This window comes from Phyllostomus discolor, chromosome 11 (genome assembly GCF_004126475.2).
Source record: "Phyllostomus discolor isolate MPI-MPIP mPhyDis1 chromosome 11, mPhyDis1.pri.v3, whole genome shotgun sequence".
In the NCBI taxonomy this organism is placed as follows: Eukaryota; Metazoa; Chordata; class Mammalia; order Chiroptera; family Phyllostomidae; genus Phyllostomus; species Phyllostomus discolor.
The window spans coordinates 66,907,294-66,920,816 of record NC_040913.2 but is presented as its reverse complement, the minus strand read 5'-3'; the positions used below and the strand labels follow the sequence as shown (position 1 = coordinate 66,920,816).

General features: G+C 40.3%; 1 protein-coding gene across 1 annotated transcript in view; it reads right to left on the bottom strand.

The window, feature by feature from the left end:
• The window catches only part of CUL4A (cullin 4A), a 66,973-nt gene extending 53,553 nt beyond the window's left edge, over positions 1-13,420 (bottom strand). Inside the window, exons 1-2 of the mRNA XM_028526350.2 lie at positions 13,242-13,420; positions 12,051-12,166 (exon numbers count right to left, since the gene is read on the bottom strand). Of these exons, the coding sequence (XP_028382151.1) occupies positions 12,051-12,166; positions 13,242-13,395 (270 nt within the window). The 5' untranslated portion in view covers positions 13,396-13,420. The remainder of the gene's footprint in view (positions 1-12,050; positions 12,167-13,241) is intronic.
• Positions 13,421-13,523: the final 103 nt, after the last annotated feature.

Genomic DNA, 13,523 nt, shown 5'->3' with positions numbered 1-13,523 from the left:
GGTGGGGTAGGAAGATCTGGAGCTTACCTCCTCCAACTGACACCAAAACTACAACTACAGATAGAACAGGTATCTGAGAATGACCTGAAGACTAACACAACAGATTTTTCGACAACTACAGATATAAAGAAAATGCCACAATGAGACAGGCAGGAAGGGCAGGCTTAGTCTAGCCAGGGCCCTTCCTACCCACAGTGACCTGCAAGTGGGAAGGATATTACAACTGTAGAGCTCCCCTCTAAAGACACAGGGATTCACGCAGCAGCCTGAGGGAACAACACCAGGAAAAGGAGCCCCCATAACATGTGGCTTTGAAAACCAGTGGGGCCTACACCTGGCAGAGCCAAAGGGCTGTAGGAAACCAAGGCTGCGCTCTTCTTAAGTCCCAGCGCAGAGGCAGCAGTTTGAAAAGCACATGGGTCATTATGAAGGTGAAACATTGCCTAATTTTAGGACATGTTCTGGAGGGATCTGTTGGAACTTCTGCCAGGGTCAGAAGTGCTGGTGGGTGTCATTTTTTTCCTCCCTCTTTCTCTACTCTCCTTCCACCTGGCTGGTCTGACACTGGCAGATGCCATTTTTGATACTCTCCATTAACCTTGCTAACACTGTTCTCCCACCCGGGAGTTTCCCCAAGGACCTACCCAGGCTGGCGCACCTCCAAAGTGGCTTCTGCCCTGTCATACCTTGTGGGAAGCCTCAGTCGGCACCACACGGCAGTGTGCCTGCAACAGCTGACGCCGGTGCTTGCAGCTAGCCACACTGAAGGACTGCCCTGCACACCCAGCTCCTACAACAGTTGCAGCCAGGCCTCACTGCCAGCTGGGCTGGGGACCAGCCTCGCCTGCTAGTGTCCCGGGCAGTTGTGGCCCACCCTCAGCAGGGCAGAAGCCACTTTGGAGGTGCGCCAGCCTGGGTAGGTCCTTGGGGAAACTCCCGGGTGGGAGAACAGTGTTAGCAAGGTTAATGGAGAGTATCAAAAATGGCCTCAGCAGGGTGGGCCACATAGTCCACACAGGGAACATCTCTGGAGCACAAGGCTCTGGTGACAAGGGGGGACTCAACCACTGAGCCCCACACAGGACACCTTCTAAATAGTCCCCCCTTTTCAAAACCAGTGGACATAGCTGATCTACCTAATACATAGAAACAAACAGGCAAAATGAGGAGACAAAAGATTATGTTCCAAAAAAACAAAAAACAAAACAAAAAACCAAGACAAAACCCTAGAAAAAGAACTAAACAAAACAGGCAAGCTGTCTACTAGATTAAAGAGTTCAAAGTGAGAGTCATAAAAATGCTCATCTGCAGGTAAGTAGATAAACTTGGTGACAACCTCAACAAAGAGATAAAAATTGTAAAAAAGAACCTAACAGAACTGAAGAACATAACAACAGAAATAAAAAAAAATTTACTAGAGTAAATAAAAAATAGGTCAGTAGTCAGGAAGGCAGCAGAGTGGAAATCACCCACACAAAGGGAAGATCAAAAAGAAAAAATTTAAAAGGATAAAAAGAATGAGAATAGTATAAGGGACCGTGGCATCAGCATACTAATGTATAAAATTAGCATACTAATGTTTGCATCAGAAGGAAAAGAGGGAGAGAGAAAGGGCCAGAAAACCTATTTGAAGAAATAATGGCTGGAAACTTCCCAAACTTGGCAAAGGAAACAAAAATCCAAATCCATGCAAACACAGAGTCCCAAACAAAATGAACCCAGAGACCCACAACAAGACACATCTTAATTAAAATGTTACAAGTTAAAGATAGAGAATCATAAAAGTAGCAAAAGAAAAACAACTAGTTACATACAAGGGATTGCCTACAAGACTGAAAGCTAGTCTTTCAACAGAAACTTCTGCAGGCCAGAAAGGAGTGACACAATATATCCAACATAACAATGGGAAAAACTTACAACCAAGAATACTCTGCATGGCAAGGTTAGAATGGAAGGAGATAGAGTCTTCCAGACAACCGGAAGCTACAGGAGTTCATCACCACTAAACAAGCATTACAAGAAATGTTAAAAGGAAACCTTTCAAGTGGAAAAGAAAAGGTCAAAACTAGAAATAAGAAAAATAATCTCATTATTACAGGGAAATATATAGTAAAGATAGTGGACCAACCACTTAAAAGCTAGTGTGAAAACACTTGAAATGGCAATAGTACAGACTTAGTACTATTATAATAGTAAAGTATCAATAATTACTTTAAATGTAAATGGACTAAATGCTCCATTCAAAAGGCACAGGACAGATAAATGGATCAAAAAACAAGACCCTTACTTATGCTGCCTTCATGAGACTCACGTCAGATTGAAAGACACACACAGACTAGAAGTAAAGGGATGGAAAATGATATGTAATACAAATGGAAATGGGTGTGGTGGGAGGGGAGAAAGCCTGAAATAGCAAAACTGAAAAAACTGTTTTATAACAGACAAAACAGATTTTGAAACAAAGGCTATAAGAGAAGACAAAGTAGGACCTAGCAATTCCACTTCCGGGCGCTTATCTGAAGAGAACAAAACACTAATTTGAAAATATATTTGCACCCCTATGTTCAATGCAGCATTATTTACAATCGCCATGATATGGAAGCAGCCTAGGTGTCTACTGATAGAAGAACGGATAAAGAAGTGAGATAGACAGACATGCACACAAAGGAATAATACTCAGCCACAAAAATAACAAAACCTTGCCATTTGCAACAACATGGACAGATTTAGAGGATATTAAGCTAGGCGAAATAAGTCAGAGAAAGACAAATATTGTATCATTTCACTTGTATGTGGAATCCAAAAAAAACTAAACAAATGAAGAAACAAAGCAGACTCATTAATACGGAAAACAAAATGATAATTGCTAGAGGGTTGGGCAGCGGGAGATGAGCAAAGTTGAAGGGGGTTAAGAGGTAAACTTACATCACAGAGATGTAGAGTACAGCACAGGGAATACAGAGTAGTATCACAATAACTTTGTACAGCAGCAGATGTCAAATCACTGTGTGGTACACCTGAAACTAATGTAACATTGTATGTCGAGTATACTTTAATTAAAGAGAGCTTTATGTTCCAGAATGAAAATTTTTAAAAGGTAAGCAACTGTGCTATCTTTAATCACTGCAGTGTGTATAGTGGGGTAGAGAGGAGACATACATTGGAAGAAGTTGTGTGATCCAAAGGAAAGACGATCAGAACAAGAATATCTCAGCCTCTAGCTATATCAACTTGGAAAAGTCATTAAGTTCTTTATGCATAAATCTCTACCTGCTTGCAACTACAGTCTTCCTTGAATCTTACATAAATACTGTGAATTTTGGTTAAAAGTTTATAGTTAAATATATTCTAAGTCTTTTTCCAAGTATATTAATTTGCCAGCACTAATGTAAGCCTTTTATAATTTTATAAACCTCATAAACACATTTTACTTATGATATTAAAAGGATAGACTTAAGAGATATATTACCTCTGTATATAAAAATTAATTTCTCCCTTGTTTGGATTTAACCCTCAATCACTAGATGTAACACCCAAAACCAACCAACCAACCCAGGTTAACCTCATGACAAATGCTGTTGTTAAAGTAGTTAATCATTAGAGAATTCCACAAACATAATTATTACAAAGTAATTTTTTAGTATTATACGTGAAGAAAATGTACTTGCTTTGGTAAAAATCAGTATAAGCTTAGTAGTACACGTCCTTCACAGAACAACATCTTACTAGAACCATTTTCTGAATGCTCCAATTCCTGAGTCAGGAATCAGTGTCCTCCAAACAATCTTTTCCCAGTTGTGACACATTGTCACTGTTGAACTTTATAACCAACTCTTTCTCATATGTGTCTTATTTGGCACAAACTATTTAATGTGAAGCAATTGAGATTTATTTTGCTTTTAAAATTCAGACTTTGAGGACCTCTTAAAACAACTAGCCAAACCCTGAGCTGACCCAAGTCTGCTGCGGGTGCCATCATTTCTCCAAGCCTTTTGCTGAGTCACCGCTGGCGTCCTCATGTTGCAGGCACCTCATTACCTTAGAAGACAGAGGGCGGCCCTGCGCTCCACCCACACTGGCAGGGATCCTGGCTGACTCTTCTGTGCTGTTCCAGGAGCAGCACAACACAGGAGTCCCCCTTCCAAACATGAGTTTTGAAGATTTAGTCATATTTTAAGATTTAGAAATGCTTTCTCTAGGTGTATAGAACACTGACTCTGACCTGCACTGTGTGCTTCTTATGGGGTGTTGTTGCTGTTCACATTTTTAAGAGTTATAGCAGAGAAAAAGAATTTAATCCAACAACTGAAGGTAGGGAAGGAGAGCACTTGGGTTGTACTTGTAGTATTAGGATAAAGATGTTTTTGTTGTGTCAACTTAGCCAAGTGGAAAAACTGTGCTTGTCTGAATTTTCCCACCATGGCTGCTCTGTAATCAGTAGGCCTGTCAGGCTGCCACACCCGAGTTCTTCAGGAGGCGGAATGTGTTAGGACAGACAAATGTATTGAAGCAGAGACAGGCCCATCAATATCAACTGCTTGCCTACTTGTCCTGTCAAACCCCAGTCGCCACGTGTACTCATCACTGCGGAAACAAAATGCTTCCCCACAAAGGCAACGCCAAAACAAAAATTGAAAGTAAGCACTGGGGTAAAAAGAATCATGGAACATTTATAAAATTAGGGTGTACCAATTCTGGAAGACTGTTCTATGCAAAGATTTTTAGGGCTATAAAGCTGAGACCAGAGAAAAAGGAGTGAAACATATAAAGAGTAAGAAATCATCAAGGGAAAATGCAGGCAAGTACTACGAGTTAGTTATGTCGAGGAAGGGAAAAAGAGAAAAACAACATGTGCCCCTAGGAAAACCACACTGCTGGCTGACTATCATCGAGAAAGATACACTGGCTGGGGCACAAGGAAAACCCCCGCTTCACAGTGAAAAGGCAACACGGTGTTCTTCTTAGGGGCACCAGCAGTTGAGAACTGAATGATTTCTCTCCACAGCAATGGTTCTGGTTAAGCAAAAACAGTAGAGAGGATGGACCCAACTCAAAAGCAGGCTTATCTAAATAGTGACCAACTGACCTCGCAAGGAGGCGTTAAAGGGTTCTACTCCATCAGGTTCCTGCTGCAAAGAAATGAGTAAACAATGTAAAAACGAAATGAAGACTCAAATCTGAGCGAGAGGATAAACTGTGAGAGGGACGTTTCCTGCGACGAGGGCTCTGAGGAGAACCAGTGAGGCTACTGGCCGTATTTACCAATACTGAGAGCACAACACATTCTCAGTTCTAAATGTTAAAAGTAAAGTACCTAATACAAGTGAATGATTTTATAGAGTGATGAAAGTTGTTGAATTATGAAATCCTTTCTATTAGGCCTGACATTTTTAAGTCAGAGTATTTTCCTCTTTATTTCTGAGTAACTTATGTATCAGATTCATTCTCAACCTATTACTTTCTCAAATTGTCCATCAAATAAAGTATCCATTTGTCAAGCATTTTCTGGGCTTTTTCACCTTTTTCTAATCAGTTTTAGCAATCTTATTAATAAATTCAATACCTAACTCTACTTTATTCTCCTTCACTAAATCATCACCAGGTAGAAGGATTTCATAGAAACATTACTGTGACTCATGATAAATAGAATGGCTTTTCTCAGAAATGCCAGTTCTCTGTGATAGGTTCTTGTGCATCAAAACTAGTTTGAAATCAATAATTAGCCTTCCTCTGAAACACTTCTTAAAAACGTAATCTTAAGTTTTCTGTTGTCTCATTAAGCTGACAAGTAGAACTAAAATATATAGACAAAAGACACATAAGTGTTGATTACAAATTTAAAATCAGGTCTTTAAAAACAGACAGACAAGGTCTATGTATTCAAAATATTCTCCTCCTTCCATTATAGGAGGAAAATGACTATGGGTGTCGTATGCATTTAAGACTTGTAAAAAAAGATTTTATTTATTTTTAGACAGAGGGGAAGGGAGGGAGAAAGAGACGGAGAGAAACATTGATGTGTGGTTGCTTCTCATACATCCCCCACCTGCAACCCAGGCATGTGCCCTGACTAGGAATCGAACTGGCGACCCTTTGGTCTACAAGCCGGTGCTCAATGCACTGAGCCACACCAGCCAGGACACATTTAAGTCTTTTTAATCATTGCTCTGGCCAGGTGGCTCAGTTGGTTGGAGCACTGTCCCATGCACCAAAAGACTGCAGGTTTGATCCCCAGTTGGGGCTCAAACAGGAGGCAACTGACGGATGTTTCTCTCCCCTCCCCCATTCCTGTCTCTCTAAAATCAATAAATACATCCTTGGGTGAGCATTAAAAGATAAATAAAATAAAAGACTTTTTAATCACCATACTTTGAACCTCCTTTTTTACCAGACAAGAGCAAATAACAAAACAGGCAAGCTACCGCAGACATGCTGTAACTGATTTCTCCTTCTAGGCAGGCCTTCTGAAGTGTCTGTGTAGGTAGAGAATGCCCTGACAGGTAGAGGGGGTCCTGACAGACAGACAGTAGACCCCGGCTCTGAGGAAACCAATCAACATCAAAATGAAAGAGGTTATCCATCAAATTATCCCCAAAACCGCCTTTAAAAAAATTCAAACTTTGGTGAGAAATGTCACATAAGAGTCTTTGACAAAGTATATAGCACACCACCTCAGTAAAAACTTGAGACTTTATGTGAAACACCAGGGCAAATGCACTCTCAGAGGTCAGGGTGAGGCAGTGGTCAATAATCTCACAAGGATAAGGCAGTGGTCAGTATTTCTATCCCACTTGCTTCCATAAGGCCTAAGCAGCTCACTCTGTAGAAATGGACTCTGACCCCCTAGTACTTCTCTCTGAATAACCAGGAGCCGGCCTGCATGCATAAGTTCCTCCATAAGCTGATCGAGTGATCCCCACATGGCCCTCCTGAGATCTTCCCTGGAATGTGTGAAGCTACTTTGGGGTAAGCATCCCCAGCCCTTGGAGTCTCCGGACACTACCTAAAAACACCCAGGGCATCTGGAAGATAGTATTTATGGTAACATTTATGGTGATCATTATGAAATATATCGCTGGGTAAAAGACATGGAAAAGTCAATCTACTAGGAAGGATAATGGGCAAGATATATCAGATGATCAAATCTCCAGGAAAGGAGAAATAATAAGCCCTAGCTCTAAGATACAATATTTTATTAAATTAAAAACCTATGAAAGTTTAGGCACTGGTAGATGTTATACTTTGGGTAAAGATGAAGCAAGCAAGCAAACAAACAAAAAACTGGACTAATTATTATCCTTGGAGATGTGCAAGGAGATCTCAAGGATCCCCCCAGAGTATTCAGCAGAGCACTGACCAGGACAAATGTTCGAGAAAACTACCCAGGCTGGGGAAAGAACCACCAAAAACGTTTAGACAACAGTGTCTGGTGTTCACACAGGGTCTCAAATAGTGCCTTCCCACCAGCCAGAGTAGAAAACCACAGGACACTGGGTATATTCAGGAAGGTTTTGCCTCCGTAGCAAGGGCAATTAGCCCTTGAAAAATACTGCTCTAGTTTTGCCTAACAAATCTTAAAAGCAACACTTTAAAAGATCAAACTGTTTCCAAATAACTATGTCTATAACAAAGCTCGAGAATATTTATAGGATATGAAATACCACATAAGTCAAAATCCAAGAATGTCTGATAGCCAATCAAAGATTATCCGACATGCAAAGAAGGAAACTACAACTCTTAATGGGGAGAAAAATCAGTCCGTCAAAAGCAACCAGAAGTGACAGAGGTGACAGAACTGGCAGGCAAGGAGTACAAAACGGCTACTGTAACTGCACTCCATTTGTTTAAAGAAGCGACGGAGAAGACACAATAAAGATTCAGGCTGAACACCTATAGAAGACAACCACTCTTGAGATAAAAATTATGCAGATGGGCCCTGGCTGGTGTAGCTCAGTGGATTGAACGTGAGCTGCGAACCAAAGCATCGCAGGTTCGATTCCCAGTCAGGGCACATGCCTCGGTTGTGGGCCACGGCCCCCAGCAACCACACATTGATGTTTCTCTCTCTTTCTCCCTCTCTAAAAATAAATAAATAAAATCTTAAAAAAAATTATGCAGATGGTATTAATGGCAGATTAGACATTGCAGAAGCTAAGTGAACTTGAAGAAATGGATAACCAAAAAAGTTCTATAAAAAGCTCTATATCTCCTAAAGAAATCTGTAGTTTAAAAATCTTTCCATAAAAAAGGTCAAGGTGGCTTCACTGGGGAATTCTCTCAAACATTTAAGGAAGAAATAATACCAATTCTATAAAATTCTTCCAGAAAATGGAAAGGAGGAACTATTTCCAACTCATTTATGAGGGCAGCATTACTGATAACCAAAGCCAGACAAGGGCATTATAAGAATAGAAAACAACACACCAGTATCCTTTGTTATCACAGATGCAAAAATCGATAAAACGTTAGTAAACTGAATCCAACAATATATGAAAAAGATAATACCTCATGATCAATAAGACCAGGAACACAAGACTGGTTTAACATTCAAAAAATCAATGTAATAAACTAAAAAATAAAAATTTTATGATCACCTCAATAGTCACAGGATTTGTCAATATCCAACATGTATTTCTGATAAAAACCCACAGCAAACTAGGAATACAAAGGAACTTCTTCAACCTAATAATGGCTGTTTTTGGAAAGACTCACAGCTAACATACTCAGTAATGAAAAACCGAACACTTTCACCCTAAGATCAGGAACAAGATAGACATGTCTGCCTTTTCCAATTCTTTTAACCATACTGGAGGTTCTGAATGGTGAAGTTAGGCAAGAAAAGGCAATAAAAGGCAGACAAATTAGGAAGAAGTAAAACTATGTTCACAGAAGACATGACTGTTTGTAAAAAACTGGATGGAATCTACAAAAAGCTACTAGAAATAAATGAGGTTAGCAAGGTGGCAGTACACAAGATCAATATATAAAAATCACTTGTATTTCTACACACTAGCAAGAACCAGAAACCGAAATCAACCTACCATTTATAATACATCAAATATATAAATGCTTAGGGGTAATTTTCACAAAAGATATTAAGACCTGTACACTGAGACTGGAAAACATGGCTGAGGCCTAAACACAGAGCTGTTCCTTGTGATCGACTGGCAGTCTCTGTGCTGTCAAGACATCAGAATAATTCTCCCCACACTTACCTACAAATTGACATAATTCCAATCAAAATTCTAGTAGGCTTTTTTGTAGAAATTGACAAATGGATTCTAAACTTCATATGGAAATACAGAAGACCTATAGTAGCCAAAACAACTCTGAAGAAAAATGAAGTTGGAGGACCAAAGCTCCGGGCTTTCAAGGCTCACCACGCCCACACACACTCGACAGTGATTTCTGACAAAGGAGCAAAGGCAGTTCGACAGAGGAAAGGACGGACTCTTGAACAAATGGCATGGGAGCAACTGCACATCTTCAGGGAAGACACTGAACTGAGAATTATACTTCACAACATATACAAAATTTACCAAAAGAGAGTACAGACCTAAATGTAAAACCTAAAACCCTAAAATGTCTAGAGGGAAATACAAGAGTAAATCTTTATGATCTGAGACTAGGCAAAGAATTCATCAGATATGAAAAGCATAACCCCCCAAAAAACAAAACCATACACAGGCTTCGTAAAAACTTAAAACTTTTGCTCTCTGAAAGACATACTGCATTTTTCAGACTATAAGACACACTTTTTTTCACCACATTTTTTTGCTTCAAATCTCCCCCCCTGCCCCATTTTCCTCCTCTAAAACCTAGGTCCATCTTATGGTGCGGAACCCAGAAACACCTAGGTTTTCAAGGGGGGGAAATAGTGGAAAATTTTTGAAGCAAAAAATGTGGTAAAAAAAGTGTGTCTTATAGTCTGATTCAAAAGACAAGCTGTGGGAGAGACCGTAAAGGGTAAAAAGGGACAGAAGATTTGACTTTGAGTGGTAAACACACAGTACAATCTACAGATGATGTATTACAGAATTCTACAAAAAAAAAAAGACAAGATGCAGACTGGGAGAAAATACTATTTGCAAGGCAAATATCTGCTATAGGATGTGTACCCAGAATACATAATTAACTCATACAAAATAAACCCTGTAAAAATGTGAGCAAAAGATTTGAACCCACAGTTCATTAAAGAAGGTGTATGTAATAGGAATGGGCACCTAAAAATATGTTTAGTATCATTAGGGAAATATAAAATTAAACCACAATGAAATTCTACTACATACCCACTAGAATAGCTAAAATTGAAAAAACGGACAATACCAAATGTTGGCAAGAAAGTGGACCAAGCTGAACTCTCATACACTGCTGGTAGATGTGCAAAATGGTGTAGCCACTTTGGAAAATGGGAAATGTCATGTAAAGTTAAAAATATACTTTCTATATAACTCTGAGAACCTACTTCTAGATATTTACCCAAAAGGAATGACAATATATGTCCATACAACAACTTCTTTGTTAATGTTCACAGCAACTTTATTCATAACAACCCAAAACCGGAAACCCAAATAACCATTAGCTGATAAGAGGGTAATCAATTGTGGTACCGATACTGCACAGCATCAAAGAAACAAATTACTGCCACACAGTGTGCATGAATCTCACAAGCTCTGTTCTTAAGTGAAAGAAGTCAGGTATAAAAATTGCAAAATTCATGTTTCCATTTGGATGAGATCCTAGAAATAAGGAAAATATACTATAGAAAGCAAATCGGTGATCACCAAGGACTGGGAGTCAGGGAAGAGGACTGAACGAAAAGGGGTCTCCGGACACTTTCGGGGAGTGATGAAAATAGTCTACAGCATGATTGTGGTGGTACTTAAACAACTGTATACATTTGTTAAAACTTAATTGAAGTATAATATATAAAACTGTACCTTAATAAAGTTGACTAAAACATATAATAAACTCACACAAACTTAAGACAAAGAAGGGACATGTCCAGCAAACTGTCAAGAGTAGTCTTTGGGGGGGTGGGTACATAGGTAGTTTTACTTTTCTTTTTTGTGATTTCCACAATTTTATAATGTAATCACTTATGTAAAAATTTTTTAAAAATCCTTATCTTTTAATAGAAATTGTGATATCATATAACTACCTACAATGTGGGTAATATTAGACTAGTTAACAAATGTTATTCTTTAAAATCAAGATAGTAGAAAAACCAACCCATTTGTAAACAGATTATCCAAATAGTAAAATGTACTTCTGACCATTTTTTCTTATGTTAGAAATGGAACATCGTTACTTTAAATTAAATGTAACAAAATTTCACCTTGGCTGGTGTGGTTCAGTGGATTGAGTGCCAGCCTGCCAACCTAAGGGTCGCCAGTTCAATTCCCAGTCAGGGCACATGCCTGGGTTGTGGGCCAGGTCTCCAGTAGGGGGCGCACAAGAATTGTGCAACCACACATTGATGTTTCCCTTTCTCTTCCCCTTCCCCTTTCTCTAGTAAATAATGTAACAAAATTTCTTTGCTTGTTTTAATTGCAACAAGTAATCACAAAACACAATGAAGCAGTAAAAAAACCATTAACAAAAGTAGTAAGAGTTTTCTATATAATGGGACTATAACATTAATTCACCACATTATTTGGAAAATGTTAAGTCATGTGGTCCTTAAGAACACATTTCTGTTGTAATGAGATAACTTTAAATATCTTTCTAGGAGGTAAAATCTGAAAATAAAATTAAAATCCCACAACAACCTCCTACTGTTCTTGTTGGACACAGATATTGAATTTCTATTATTTCCTTCATTATTGGCCCTGAAACAATACCGGGGACAACACAATCCATGTCTGTTAAACATTTCACTAAAGTTGGATAACTGTGTTTTTTAGACAACTAAAAAACAACCAGGTAAGTGAAAGGCAGGAGGCTGGCCTAATCATGCCTTGCAGTCCTCCTGGTCTACGAAAATTCTGCATTTGTATCTCCATGAGGTCTCTAGCAAGCTCTACTTTTTGTCATACACAGTGTCTTACCTGGTAGAGCTCTTCCAGGTTGTATCTGATGGAGGTACTACTTTGTATGGCTTTCACTGCCTCATGAAGCTTCTGCCAGGTGTCCTGAGTGTAGTTATCAGGCAATTTAGGTCTGTCTGTAAATCCAGATAGAATCAGTGCTGAACGAAAGCCATGCTAACAATCATACATCTTTCACACAAAGGCCTAAAAAAAAAGTCCTTTAATAGACACACAGATAAGGAACACCAAAATTAGATTATTCCCATACAACGTACTGCATTTGTAAATTTGTTACATTACAGGCTATGCAACCATAATGTATTTGTTAAATGCATTTCATATTAATACTTAAGATAAATACACAGAAAATGCAAGGTAGGCAAAAGTAGGCTTACAGTTGTGATACAAATAATACAATAATAAATAGTAATACAAGAAAAACTGTTTCACATACCCACAACTTTAAACCTACTTTTGCCCACTCCTGTATACAAATCTTCCTTTTACTTCAGTTGACTTTATAGATGTATAAACGTGTAATATGTAAAAAAAACCTACACATTTAAAATTGAGTTAAATTATTCAATGCAGGAAGGTGAAGAATAAGCTTATAATGTCTATATTTGCATAAAGGTGCTTACTTTGCGATAGTAACAGTGACAAAACTGGTGAAAAGTGAAGGAAGTAATAAAAATTACATCACGAAGAACTTCAGAAGCTGCCACTTAGTCTTACTCGCTTGTGCGAAGTAAGATAACCGAATCATTTAGCCTAATTTATTCCAATTGAAAAGCTGCTACCAGTAAGCTCATCCCACAGCCCTCACCGCAGCTTAAGTCGGCCATGAGAAAGGCCAGCACCATAACCCAGGGGACCTGGGGAATCCGGGGACCCCCACCACACTCCAAGAGCCCCGGGGACGGGCCCGATGATCGCCAATACGGGAGGCCAACTTCCGAACAGCCGGGGTTCAAGCAGACAACACTCCCCACCCCGCTCCCAACCACGTCGCCGCTACTGGCGCCTTACGGCCACTCGGCCCAACGCCTCCAGTCCCGTGGGACCTGGAAACCCACTCCATCCCGGGCCGTCCCCCGACTGCTTCCGCAGCCCCCAAGACTACTCTGTGGCCTCCCCCACCCCTTGCCCCCGCTCCGGCCTACAAGGCACCCCCCCCCCCCCGCTCCTTAGGCCGCCCCGGGTACCCACCTCGGAAATTTTTGATCACTAGTTTCTTGGAGCCGCCACTGCCCCCTGGCTTGGAGGTAACGGCGGCCGCGGCGAGAGACGCGGGCTTGGTAAGGCCGTTGGTGTGCCCGACGAGCGCCGAGAAGTTGCCCTTCCTGGGGGTCTCGTCGGCCATGGCTGCGGCCGGGAAGCAGTGGGCGCCCCGCCCCGTCCGGCCGCCTTCTCCGCCTCCTCCCCGAGTCGCGCGGTGGGGCCTCTCCCCTCCGCTCCCTTCAGCAACTCCCGACCTCTTCAGCGCCGCCC